A 14,359-nucleotide genomic window follows, 5' to 3' on the forward strand; every position below is an offset into this window, starting at 1 on the left:
AAGCATAAAATTAATTGTGAAACACAAAATAGAAGATAACTAAAAGATTAACCTATTCATAGGTTATCAAATTGTTTGCTCTTCTGAATTTTGCAATTCTTTTTTGCTTTGCCCTAGGTTAAGTCTTAATAAGCCAGTAACACTTAATTACAGATTGTTTACTCTTCTCTACTTATTATTTTGTATATCTAGGTCAGCCATCCTATGTTAAGAGTTACTCTTCAAAATAGGCATCTCCAAGTTCTCTGATTTGTACCTAGAAGCCAAGTTTTTCATGAGTCATTTGAGCTTCTGAAACACCCTAGTGAATGGAGGCTACTGGCTCACTGAGGGATGTTTTGATGGATTATCCTGAACATGAGAACAGCCTTGGTGGTTCAGCTCAGTAGTCCACAGAGCTCAGTTTCCTGCTTTCTAAAGATGGATAGCAGCAGATGCCTAAAGATATGCAGGGACTGGGCAAATTTCAGCTGGATATTCCTGCATCTAGTTACTTTGAGCTTAGTAGATTTCCTAAGACTTGTCATTTAAGTAACTCTCAGTGACTCTCTCACCCAAGTATTCGAACTTGTGAACTTTTTGCATCAACAACGCCCTTTGGCAAAAGTCCTGCTATTCTAGCGCTCATTATGTGACAAATGATTTTTTAAATTGTTATTTTTTTAACCTCATTCCAACCAGCTTCACTGGCCTATGGCTCTTGTCTTTAAAGAGACACTGAACAGTCCATTCCCATCCATCTTCTCCAAGCCAAACATGATTTCATGGACCACTATCATATCCCCTCATGTTATTTCTTCTTCCATGCCAGAAACTTCCAAACTACTGCATTGTTCCAAACGAAGAGGCTATTCCATAGATCTCATCATATTTACTGGCTTTCTCCTTAGGTTTTCCAGTTCTAATATATGTATATGTATATTCTCTGGTAGATAAAGGAGATGGAAACTGTACAAATTATGTAAAGCTTGTTTCAGACATGGAGTTAAACAGTTGCAACATACACTTCTGTCTTCTCAGCTCCTCCTGGTTCTTCTCCATTTCTTTTCCCACCAAATTGCTGACTTTTGAGTTAGCTATTAAAATGTAAATGAGATCTATTATATCATTCGTTAGGGATTAATCAATGATGACTTCTATTCCACTGATTTCTGCTTGTAGCATTAAAACTTCAAAGCAAGCCTATTGTGCGAGCCTATTTTCAACCAGCTTTTTGGTTTTTGGATGTGGTGCCACCACAAATGTGATCTGAGTAGCCACAAGTTTCCTACAGCTAAAATTAGAGAAGAGGAGAGTAATAAATTATCCTCTGACATCATTCTAACCCCTTCATTTCAGATTTAAAGAAAACTCAGAGTATTTCCATCACTTGTACATTAAAATTACTTCAAACAGAGGGTCTCTTTTTGGAATGTCACTTTCAATGAAACTTCAGTTTCACTGAAAGGATTATGTTTCACTGTAAGAATTAATGTTTCCTCTCTTCCCCATTCCTTAAGAAAATGTTCCCTGTGCAAAGCAGACAAAACCAAGCAATTCTCAGAGATAAAAACAATAAAGAATCTTTCTAGTAAACTGATAGCTGGGGATGCCAAAGTAATCAACGAAAATCAAGAGAGAGGATGTTATAAAACTCACATTTGTATTGTGTCTGCCCAATGAGTTGTTAGGAACAGTCACTGTATTCTCCCACTGAAAAATCACTTTCCTCTGGGGTTGCGCTTTTTAAAGATGAAGCTGTATGTGGATACTAGAACACTTCTGTTTGGAGACTGACCTGAATTTGCTAGGCTTTTCAGGGTTTCACATGGGAAACCACTGTCAAATGAAGTGGTTTTTCTGTCAGACCAGTCCAGGGAGAGGAACTGCTGGTCCACTCGTGCCTGTTTCTCTGACTCTGTGTGTTTGCAGGACCTACTTGCCTCTGGTACTCAGGTTGGAATTCCCATTGTAGTAAGAATGAAGTCAGGGCAGTGTCCAAATTAAGAGTAAGAGTACTCTTGTAATCGCTAGGAATAAGGATGAGGTGAGACCACTCTGTTAGTACTTCCAAACAGTGACATGCTGAAACTGCTCACTCAAAGGTGAGCTTCCAGAATGGTGCTTCCAGATCTGTAGAGGTGAATCTGATCTGGAACTCAGGATTAATATGATTATTGAAGAAGAGCTTTCATTTACATAGCAATAATTGGGAATATAGTAAAGGTTCATAATGGAGTTCAGTCATCCTCAAAGGAAACACCTGCTTACCATTAGTTTCACGACAAGGGTCTCTAATATTTTACAAAGAAATGCAATTAAGTACTTCTCTTTATGTCAAAGGCCTGCATGAGATCAGAGATATTAATAACCTGTTAATGAGTAGCTGATTTTTTAATACCAGTCTATTGAATGAATGAAAATACTGTGATAAAAATATTTTTAACAGTTCAAATAATCTGAATTGTGATCTGTATTTGTATAGATCTACATTTGTACAGATGCCACTGCAGCCAAGTAACTGAAGGTGCAACCCGTGGAAGGAGAACATCTCACAGCATGAACTGCTCCTTTGGATTGCAGCCATATGCCTCCCTCCCTGAAGAATTAATGAGAGACCTGTATGTGCACAAGAACCCTGCTACACAGAGAAGTTCAAGTATTGCTTAAGAAATCTGGAGAAGACAGGAAACATACAGCAATGCGCTTTAGAATTACAGAATCATAAAGGTTGGAAAAGACCTCCGAGACCATCTGGTCCAACCAGCCCCCTATCGCCAATGTCACCCACTAAACCATGTCCCTAAGCACCACCCCCAGCCTTTCCTTAAACACCCCCAGGCACGGTGACTCCACCACCTCGCTGGGCAACCCGTCCCAATGCCTGACTGCTCTTTCTGAGAAGAAATGTCTCCTAATTTCCAACCTGAACCTCCCCTGGAGCAACTTGAGGCCATTCCCTCCAGTCCTATCACTGGTTACCTGTGAGAAGAGGCCGACCCCCAGCCCCCCACAGCTTCCTTTCAGGCAGTTGCAGAGAGCAATGAGGTCTCCCCTGAGCCTCCTCTTCTCCAGACCAAACACCCCCAGCTCCCACAGCCGCTCCTCACAGGACTTGTGCTCCAGGCCCTTTACCAGCCTCGCGGCAGCACATGCAAACCCCCCCAGCCACCCGTGGAAGCAGCACACCCCATCCCGGGCTCCCCAAGCTGCGAATCCGCCGCAGCCCTGCCCAGAGGCTCCCCCGCAGGGCCCTTGGGGGCAGGCACCGCACGCAGACCCCGGCACCCCCCTGGCGAGGCCGCGGAGCCGAGGCCGGGCGGAGCTCCCCGCGGCGGCGGCGGGGCGGGCCCGGCCGGGCCGGGGCGTGTCGGGGCGTTCCTGGGCGCCGCTTCCGTCGCTGTCGGGGCCCGGCTCTGCCCGGCCCGGCCCGGCCCGGCTCTGCGGGCAGCATGCTGAGCCCGCGGGAGCGCGGCGGGGACCTGGCCCGCTTCTACACGGTGACCGAGCCGCGGCGGCACCCCCGCGGGCACACCGTCTACAAGGTCACGGCGCGGGTGAGTCAGCCCCGGCCCGGCCCCGGTCCCCTCCGCTCCCTGCCGGCCGCCGCCGCCGCCCTTCCCCTCGTCCTCCTCCGGCCCCGGGGTCCTGCTTCCCTCCTTCCCGTGCTGCCTCTTCCTTGGGCGTTCCTTTTTTTCCTTTTTTTTTTTTTTTTTTTTTTTTTTTAATGTTAAATGTGCGGTTGCGTGCGGATTGGAGCGCTTGGCAGGGCTGCTGGCAGGTCCCTGCGGGCCTCGGGCTGGGCAAGGTGTGGAAAATCCCCCTCGGGGAAAGGCAGGAGGGAGGGAAATGGAAGGCTTTGCTTAGCTGGGCTTCATCAGCCTCTGCCAGCGGCCTCACATGGCGTGTCGCCCCCCCAAACACGCCTTGGAGTTCATTTCCTTTCCTGTTCCTTACAGGGCGTGCATGGATAGCTTAAAAAAAAAAACAAACAACGCTTTCCTTCTTTTTCTTCTTTTTTTCCTTTTTCTCCCCAAGATGTCCCTGAAGAGGCGGCAGCCGAATGGCTCTGCCTCGCTGCCAGCTCCCGAGGAGAAATCAGCGAGCAGCGGACGTGCACCCAGCGTGCCCACACTGGGCACAGCTGTGTGACCCGAGGGGTGTTGGGACAGCCCCGGCTGCAGGCTGCGGGTGCCTGGTCTCTGGTCTTCGGCCCCCCTTGGGTAGAAGAGGGTCTGGGGGAATGAGAGGGGCCTTGTGGGAGAAGAAGGAAAGCTGAAGCAAATAACTGGATTTTGGGAGAGCTGGCTTGGTGCTCGTTCTGCCAAAGACTCCTTCTGTTCCTCTGGGGAAGCTTCTTGCCTTATTTCCTCCTCTATTTCCCTACTTAAGCCAAAAAGGGAGGGGGTGTAAGTGAATACCCTGAGATAGCTGCGAGAGAAGTGGGAGTTCAGGTCGCAGATTTGGTGGGATATACTGAGAGCATCAGAAAGGCTTTAGTTGAATGACCTGCGATCCCATAGTTACTGCAGCTGCAGGCATTCTGACTGCGAGATCAGCGTCTTCATATGTATCCCTTCCCTTTTTCACTCAATTTTTCACTTTGTGAAATAAAAAATCAATTTGTTTTACCTTTTTTTTTTTGCCAAACATTTACAAGCCCACCAAACACAAATATGACATGTTTCAAACATTCTTTTTAGTCAAATAAAATGTAGTTTTTGTTAAAAGCCAGAAAAAGGTTGTTTTTTCCTTGTGAGATTTTAATCTAAAAGGGAGAGATTAGATTGTTCAGCCCTTGCAGTTAGGGATGATGCAGTAGAGAGCCTCTGGATGAGGATTAAGGGGATGGATAGCAAAGCAGATGTCGTGGGTGTCTGCTGTCGGCTGCCCACTCAGGGTGATAGCATGGATGAGCTGTTTCCTAGGCAATTAGGGGAAATCTCGGGATCGGTTACCCTTGCCCTTATGGGAGATTTCAACTTCCCAGGCATAAATTGGGAATATCGTACTGCTGTGACATCCAAGTCTGGGGAAACAAGCATGTTGACAGCAATGTCCTGTCACAAGTACTGAGCAAGCCAACTAGGGGAGGTCTCTGCTGACTGGCAGCAGCCAGCACTACACCCGTCTGCAAACTGGGCATGAGAGAAGGCCCAGGAAACCACAGAGCTGCCAGTCCAACCGACTGAGAGAGAAACGTGTTCACACTTGGCTGGGTGATGAAATGGCTCGACAGTAGAGCTCAGAGGGTTGTAGTGACCGAGGCTGCATCTGGCAGGGAGGTGCTGGGCTCTGCTCCTGGGAACTGATGGCAGGATGCAGAGGAACGGCACGGAGCTGGGTTGGGGTAGGTCAGACTGGTCATGAGGAAGCATTTCTTCATCCTCAGGGTGGTCAGACACTGGGACAGGCTTCCTAGAGAGGTGGTTGATGTCCCATGCCTGTCAGTGCTCACGAGGCAGTGGGACAATGCCCTCAGTAACGTGCTTCAACTTTTGGGCAGCCCTGAGGTGTCCAGGCACTTGGACTTGATGGTCTTTGAGGGTCCCTTCCAACTGAACTGCTCCAATTCCAAACTGTTCAGGAGCAAGTTGTGGCACGCAGCGTGGCCGTGTGTACCATACCAGGCCGCGCAGTTCAGAACTGGGGAGTGTGCTGACTGTGAGGGGTTTCCTACAGAGCATGGGGCTGATGGGTCTGTGAGCTGTCCAAATTAAACCGAGTTACCCGGAGATCAGTAGTTCTTCAGTGTGTTTCGATGTCTGAAGTCCTCAAAGTGCAAAAATCTGTCTTTTATGCGGCAGCACGTGTTGGGTTCACAACTGTAGAAGTATAAATAGCTTTTGTCTCAGTAGGGCTCTATCTGGTGCTCTGTTAGTACTTAAAGTGAGGATTTGGAGTGTTAGAAACCGAACAGAATGATTCACAAATAATTCAATGAACATATCTGCTGCCCTCCCCTTCCCCCCCTTCCTGTTCCTCCCTCCTGTTCCTGGCTCCACGGTCGGTATCACAGCACTACAGCTGCATTGGCTAGACTGATGCGCAGCGACTTTGGGGGATCGCCAGGAAAAAAGTGAGGTGGATCTTCCCCTTGCACTGAATACCCTTCGGACAGCATGTGCTAGTGGAGATTTCTGGTTCCTTTCAGTGGTGTGCAATTGAAGCCTTTGTGAAACTGCATTAAGTTATAGGAGCTGTCTGTTCCAGTGCTAGGATAGGTTAATTATGAAAAAACAAACCACTTGTTTGGTGCATCCTAAGTGACAGGCACAGTCACCAATGCTACGGGGACAGAGCGGTTCCTTAGGGATCCTGGGCAGAAGGAGGATGCTACTAAGTTGTAGTTCTAATTGTGAGCTTTATTATTTCACAGGGTTTTATGACCAGCGTAACTTAAGATTACTTGGTGTTTGTTCTAATCACCCAGCACCTTCAAGGTTGGCGAGGAGCAGAAAAGGGGGGCTGATACATGACCGGCTTCCCTACAGATAATAGCCATTTGCTTCACAAAATGGCACTGGTTATGCTAACCATGTTACCAGGCGTTAGGAGCAGGGGGTATTGGTCACAGCTACCTGTGCGGTCCCGTCTGAGTGCTGAGGTCTATCCTTACTGCAGATTTTTCTGAAAGGTTTTTGTTTAGGAGACTATTTTAATTAAAAAAAAAAAAAAAGCTGATTTGTTCTGTAGTTTTTGCAAGGCATGTGTTCTGTAGGAACTGAATGTGCAGGAGTATTTACAGAGAATATGTATTTTATTTACTTGTAAGCAGTGAAATAATTGAGTGCAGACAAGATCAAATGAAAATCAGCCTTTTTATATCCATTCCCAAAGGCTAAAGAACAGAAAGAGAAATCAGCAAGTCCCGATGCCGAGAGTATTGTTTGAATGATATCTGAAAATGTAGACTACTAATAGAAGTTCAGATAATTTGGAGGATTACAATTCTTAAGGATAATTAAAATTCTAATGAGTTACATTTGGCTATCTGCAGGAATAGGATAATCTGAAATACTTTGCTCGGTGGTGGGGTATGAGATCCTTGTAGGATCTCTGTTTTCACATCATAACACAGTAGTTACGCATTGCCCAGCTCATTGGTAGGTATCCTAATGATATTTTTTAAATAGATGAAAGTTGCTTGCGGTAGAGATTTGCAGGAGCTGATCACATTGATCCTTTCGGGAGGACTAAAAATGTGCACTGAAAATCTGGGGGATAGTAAGATGTTTGCCAAGCCTTTAGGTTGGTTGTAAGTTGGATTGAAGGGGAAGACCTCTTTTGGGGTTGACCTTCAGAAAAGGATATGAAGAACAAAGTAGGACAACACATAAATTATTACATACTGACTTAAAGTTGGCATGGCTGGGAGTTATAGAAGGCAATGTAACATTAGAACAAGTGTGAAACAGGGCCTCTGGGTTTTATTCCAGATTCTTACTAACTGGCTGGGTAATTACTCATCTCTCTGGGTCTCCTTCTGCCCATCTGGTAACTTACCTAGCTGCCAAAACTGTTGTAAGGCTTTAACTAAAGGTGAACTGCAAAGCAAAACAGTTGGTGTGTGCCCTTTGGTGTTCTTTTGTGATGTGTAGCCATGCCTATGATATCTTCTTCTCCAGCTCTACAGGTTTGTTACATCGAATACACCAGTTACTGGAAAAGAAGGGTCGAAATATTTCACAAAGGGTACACGTGAACTGCCTGGTAGTGAGTGAGGGAGCAACAGCCCCAAGGTTAACGTTCGGTAAAGTTGCCAAATGTGAGGTTACTCACAGATTTCCTGAGGGTGAGGAAAAGTTGAGGGAAGTTTTGACATTGTAGGCTGTGTTATAAGAAGAGGACTTAATGTGCAATGTGGGAGAAAAAAATTAGAATTGTGAAGGAAAAAGCCTTAGGTCTTTTGGGACCTTCTCTTTTCTGTCTTGTCTCCTCTGGAAAGTGTGAAAGCTTACAATGGCCTGTGTAGTAAGCTGGTCTTATGCAATCTGGGAGGCTTCAGCAAGGATTCTTGAAAAATGGAAGGGGGGGAGTGAGCAGTATGTTGTTGTCGCTTACAAAGAAGTAGGTGCAGCTTCACCGACCATCTGGGACCAAGAGCTGAGTGATGTTCATGGTCCAGTGGGGTTTGATTTTAGCCTGTGGGGTGCGAGTCATGCAAACTCCTTGCACTTGCCTATTTGTGTCACCCATTCACCATACTAATCATTTTGGGAGGGGGTAATTGTGTGTGGATAGTCTTAGTTTGCATTGAGAGTGCCCTATTTAGCTAACAATAGGCTAATTATTTTGTTAAACAGCTTTGGTAGAATTATAATGAAGGATGTACTGACTTACAGTACAGATAATTGCAGTTATGAATTAAAGATGTCTGGTTGTGATTGATTGTGTGGATATGCTCTTATTGCTTATAAACCCAATACAGAACTTGGATTACAAAGGATTTTGCAATCGATATTTATTTAAAGAAAAAAAAATCCCGACAATATACTTTTTAATTTTATTTTTTATTTTTTATTTTTTATTTATTTTTCGGTGTGTAGCCAAGCCTTGTTTTCGCTGCAGTTTTCCTCCAGACAAAGTCATTTATAATTAATTAGGCAAAGAGTGTTTAAGTAGAAACAAACACACAAGGACAGAGTCCGTCGCGTGCGCACGTTGATGGCTGTAAGTAAAGTGAAAATCCTGTCTTAATAAATTCAAAGCCTTACACTCACAACGAGGCTGTGCATGATATGTATTAAGCCAGGAATAGCCTTGATTAACTCTGCTTTTTGGGAGTAATGTGACCCTAATATGAATTAACAGGAAAAGGCTGGAAAGATGATGGGGGTGTGCGCTGTGTGGCTTTGTTCCGTGGGATGCCTTCTGTGCCATTTTGCCTAGCACATGCATCTGTATTTCTGGTAACAGCAACTGTCTCTGCTGCTGAAACTCCTTACCCTGTTGTATTTGGACATCAAAGTCTCTGAAACTAAATGAAAACACTTCTGAGTGCAAGGAGGAATATGCAACTGTTTGCCTTCTTCCAGATTTTTCTCCTCAGCAACAAGTCATTGCATGATTCAGTTTGGGATAGTAAATCCAAGCACTTAATGGTTTTTGTTTTGCCTTTCAGATTGTTTCAAGGAAAAATCCAGAGGATGTCCAGGAGGTAACAGTTTAAACTTGTGCAAATGTCTGTTTGTGTATTGCATTATGCCTTTTGAAGTATCTTTGATGCAATTTAGCAATTTCTATGTATTTTGTCATCCTAATTGAGCATACACTTTTTTTTTGCTGTATGTTTCCATCTGTCATTTGCTTTCATAGCTGAAAACAGTAGTGAGTGTAACATGTTGCAATTCTGCCCTTGGTGATGAATCCTGACTTGAAACAAAGTCTTAGGGAATAAAGTGTCTTTTGATGACAAAATGGCTTTGATAACTTTGCAAGCTTTTTCTCGGGGCTGGAATTGGCAAATTGATGGCTACTTAACTCCTACCAGTACAATCAGAGATCAGTCCGCAATCCACAAGCCTTAGGTCTCGGCTGTAGGTATTATTCTCCTCTTTAACCAATACTTCACGGAAAAGCCTACATCATCACCATTAGTGAACAGGGAAAATGGAGGAGCATAGGAGTAGTTGAGAGAGGTTAGACTGCAAGTCGTATATTAATCCTGCCTCTCTGAGGCTCCTTAAGTATTTTCCCATGATGTGCTTTATAAAACTTTTGAATTGCTTGCTCTTTGCCTCTTCCAAAAAGGCTCTGAATAAGGGTCTGCTGTATTCTTGTGCCTCTTTAAAGCCTCAAAAGACTGTTAGGAGCCATTTTATTGAGACAAAAAATGCATCATGCTTTTCTTTCTTGGTTGTTTTCAGATTAAAAATCTTTTTTTCCGCTTGATTTCTTCTGGACTAATGACTTGACATTGTTCATACTATATTATACTATGTACGTCCTCTATCTTCCTTCAAAAGCACAACCTTTTGGCTTTTCAGACACTGCGTAACATATGCATATGTTGAATTTCTGGTGCAGTCTCTTACCACAGTTGAGGAGAACCCGGATAGTTGATGAAAGAAGAGCCCATAAATGAATTCATTGCATCTCTGTATGGTCAAACATGAGTTACTGATTAGTGGCTTGGCAGAGGTGAGAATTGCCTACTACTCCTAATACCCCTTTGTTGCATCCTTCTTTGAAATCTTGAGGATCAGTCGAGCATGAACGTTCATGCTTTCGGCACTTTTTTTTTTTAATCGATAGAAGATTAAAGTAGTTTATCTGAATCATACATAATCATGGACCTAGTTTTAGACCTGTGTCATTGTAGCTTGTAGCTTGATGTTCACCTTTTTCAGGGAGAGTCCTGAATTGAGCCCACCCATGAACACACTCTGCCATTACCTTAACCTTCATTTGTCGGAAAAACACTTTATAGCAGCTGTTGATGGGCCGTTCCTCAGAAAAAATATATAGTAAGTGTCTTTCAGCTAGCATATTGCATGAATATATGTTAAATAGTTTTGAAAAAGTAGCAGAGCAGTGTCCTTTAGTCCTTGCTTTAGTTTGTAGATGTAGGTTAGCCTTGCAGGATTTCACATACTCTAGTCAGCAAGGCAATGTAAATGTGCCATGAACTTGTTGATGAATGTCCTTTTTCCACACTTCGCTGCATTCAGATTATTTTGCATGTGATAGCATGGTAGCTGTGGTGTGATTCTGTTAAAGCAAGCATCTGAACAGTAGGCAGCAGTTGCTGTACGGATGAATTATAGTAAGAAAACAACATATATTGGGAGTTTTTTGGTTTTACTTGCTTCCTATGACAGAAAAGGAATTGTGGGCAGTCTTTGAGAGGAAAAAGGGTACGCTCCTAATCTGCTCCCAAGAAAATAAATTCACTTCAGTTTTCCAAAACTGCTCAATTAGAAATTCAACAGGCAAAATTTTGTACACACACCAACCCTCTTGCTTTACGGTATCTCATGCAACACCTTCCCATGGACGTCCAGATCCATGCGGCTGTGCCTGCCTGCTCGTGCAGAGGCCAATTTAATGGCACTGCTGCGATGCTACTACACGCGTTGCAGATGTGCAACTGTACGTAAGGCTGTGTACTATAACCTCAATTCTACTCGCCAATTTTCTGTCACGTCTGTTAACTGCACTTCAGAAGACCATCCTTTAATACACGATTTCTCCCGCTACAGCCAATTACAATTCAAGATACCCCAACTGTTCTTGCTGGGACAGGAAGGAAGATAACCTTGTAAGGGCTTTCTTCTCAAAAGGATGAAGTTAACGTGAAGTTGTGTGTGGAGGAGTTAATAGATACCAAAAGGCTAGTGGCCTTCATTTCAATTTCCTTGCTTCTGAGCGTTGATGGTGGCAACATGGCATGCGAGGTGATTGTAGCTAGGGCAATGTCTTTTTTTTTCCCCTCCCCTATACTCATTCACCGAGGAGAAAGGTTGTTTGTTGTGGAACACAGGAATTGGATGAGTTAAGAGAGATCTACTGGCTCTGGCTGTGACAAGCACCTTACTGCGCTGCAATTCTAGCATATGTTTTACGATACACTTGCTGTGCTTTGTTGGGCCTGGAAGTATAACGTGTCCTTCCTCCAAATCTGGCTCCTAATGAGTATGTTAGAGTGGGAGCTTTGCTATCTTTGCTCAGCTGCATGCATGCAAAGGCATGATCTCCATGAGCTTGTGGAAGGTTTCAGGGTGACCTTCACTCCTTTGCTTTGTAAGCTGCTTGTGGGTATGTTTCCTCCTCTTGGCTACTGAGAGATCGCTTGCAGCAGCAGACGAATAATACTTTTTAGTGGAACAGAATCTCATGCTCTGATATTTTGGCAGCTTTTCCCATTGTCTCCAAGTACTGACAATACAGTAACTTGATGTTTCGAGACTTTGCTGTCTAAAGCAATTTTATGTTCTATGTGCACACTGTTTAAGAACTACTAATCATCATTTTCTGGATATTGGCATAGATGGAAGTACAGTATTGGAAAATTATTGCTTCTGAAATTGAAATCACCAGTTGGCCTTTTTGAGAGATTCTGTTTTTTCTTACCATGCCTGTGGAACTCCATCACATGCTAGTTGTAACTAGTCCTGGATGCGTGTGCACGGTAGGTGGGGCTGAGTCAGGACTGCTTTCTGCATAGCTGAGTTGATAAGTTGGATGGAGTGTTGCCATATTAAAGCTTTCAGTCTCTTCTCTGACAGTCCTGTTACCTTATATCTGCATCCTTCTGTAGACAGGACTTGCATCCACTGATGATTGGAAGTCCTCTGACCATAGTGCTAAAAAAACAAACAAAAACCCCCATATTCTAAAATGAAGCCTTTTACTTATCTCTAAATCTGGTTTCCTTGAAAAAATTAGTTCTACAATTATGATTGCTCATGAGAATGCAACTGGTTAATCATTCAGTGAAATATTTGGAATATTTTAAATGGTATTTAGTTGTATTAAAGTAGTTGAGACATTTGACTGATGGAATCAACTTTTGAATTCATTACAATCCTTTTTTTCCCTTTCTACACTAATCACTGTACATTAGTGTTGAGTATTGTTATGATGGCTTAGTGGGTCTAACCAACAATGAAGCCACGATATAAAATGCCTTTCTTCTTCTTTTTTCTTTCACCTTTTTTCTTTTTTTTTTTTTTTTCTTCTCTCTCTCTCTTTTCTTCTCTTTTTCCTTTTTTCTTTTTTTCATCCTGATAGCTAACCTGTTAGCACTCAAGTGTAAATTTTGTTGCTCAGTTCTTTTCCTGCTGGGTTCTCCTTCCTCGAATGGAAGGATACAGAGAATGGGATGGAAGAAGGATAAGGTAGATACCTGACTGGGAGGAACCTGCATAGGAGACGACTACTTCTTTCTGAAAAGGATAAATCAGCAAAATCTGGTGTAACAAATGCTCTTCTTGCATTTCTGAAGTCAGAGATTTTGTCTAGATTACAAAAGGCAACATATTCAATTTTTGATGAGAATTGTTATGAGTAGACAATTTTACATGGGTCTTGCATTTGCACATGATCAGCAGTTTATATAGGCACATCAATTATGAGCTAGTTTGCAGTTCTAGGTGCTTTGTGCTCTGCCTGTAAGAATTCCTCTGTCCATAAGTTTCCATAAGAATCCTTTACCTGTACTGATTTCTCTTTCCCCTTTCTCTTTTGCTGTTGTGTCTCTCCCCCGTACCTGCAGCTGCGCCAAGCACAGCATGCTGTTGAGTGTTGGATAGTAGAATGCTCCTATTCGGCTCTTTTTCCCCTCTCTTACTGGTTCCCTGCGTAGCTCTGGATTGCATTGTGGCTGAAACAATGCTGCTTTTGCCCTCTGTATTTCCTTCATTCAGCTGTTACTTAATGTTTTGTCTGTACACTGTAGTCTTGTTAGCCCAAATGAGGGTTGGGGACAGATAATGAACCGGTCTAAGTTTTTTATGGTTATTACACTTGGCAGTTCGGATTACATATAAACTATGAAGGTAGCAGTCTGATTTGCTTAAGAACATATTTGTGATGTGAACAATGAACATATCTGAACATACTTGTGATGATCCTCACTAATACTCCCCCCCTCTTTCTCTGCTTCAGATAGTCGTTTGGAAGAGATACAGTGACTTTAAGAAACTGCACAAAGATCTCTGGCAAATTCATAAAAACCTATGCAGACACACAGAACTCTTTCCGCCTTTTGCCAAAGCCATAGTATTTGGTAAGCATGGTTTCCTCCTGAATTGCTGAAATTCGTTGATAACTCAGTATCCATAAGTACATCCTGTTTTGTGGCTGCATGGAGAAATATTTTCAGTGTGCTTTTAGTGCTCAACTTTTTGCCTTGTTGTGAATGTCTTACCAGTACGTATGCTGGTGTCACAGCTTGATGTTTTTATTAATTAACAGGACGTTCTTGCTGCTTCCATGTTAGAAATGTAAGCTCCAACATTTATTGATGTATATGTTCTGTTTCTGTAAAACATACATTCCCTGTTTTCGGGAACATACTGTCTGTATTAACTTTGTGAACAGCGCTTGAACAGTGAACAAAGATTTTAATATATAAGCTGTCTACTTACCGATGAGTTATATATAGTAAAGTGCCAAGTAGTTGTTGAAGAAAATGTTGTTTATTTTAGGAATTTGATTATAATTATCAATTGTATCTAGCTACGCTTTTGAGATCAATTTTACCTATAGCCATTAGTTATTTCACTAAGACCAACCCGTAAGATCATTGTGACTCCACATGAGAAGTATATGGCAAAAAATATTTAGCCAGGAAACCCTCTAATTTTATCCTGAAGTATGTTGTCATGAATAGATAGAGGTGGATTTTCAGCAAAGTGGTGTGACTCTATATAAC

At 43.1% G+C, this 14,359-nt stretch overlaps 1 protein-coding gene across 4 annotated transcripts in view; it reads left to right on the top strand.

The window, feature by feature from the left end:
- The first annotated feature begins 3,362 nt into the window (after positions 1-3,362).
- RPS6KC1 (ribosomal protein S6 kinase C1) overlaps positions 3,363-14,359 on the top strand; it is a 94,580-nt gene continuing 83,583 nt past the window's right edge. For 2 of the 4 annotated variants that reach the window (XM_035323260.1, XM_035323263.1), the window contains exons 1-3: positions 3,363-3,536; positions 9,104-9,139; positions 13,591-13,711. In XM_035323260.1, the coding sequence (XP_035179151.1) occupies positions 3,432-3,536; positions 9,104-9,139; positions 13,591-13,711 (262 nt within the window). In that variant the 5' untranslated portion in view covers positions 3,363-3,431. Of the gene's footprint in view, positions 3,537-9,103; positions 9,140-9,968; positions 10,123-13,590; positions 13,712-14,359 lie in introns of those variants that run through there. The other 2 variants (XM_035323261.1, XM_035323262.1) reach the window with 2 other exon arrangements.

The sequence above is a fragment of the Oxyura jamaicensis genome, chromosome 3 (assembly GCF_011077185.1).
Source record: "Oxyura jamaicensis isolate SHBP4307 breed ruddy duck chromosome 3, BPBGC_Ojam_1.0, whole genome shotgun sequence".
Lineage (NCBI taxonomy): Eukaryota > Metazoa > Chordata > Aves > Anseriformes > Anatidae > Oxyura > Oxyura jamaicensis.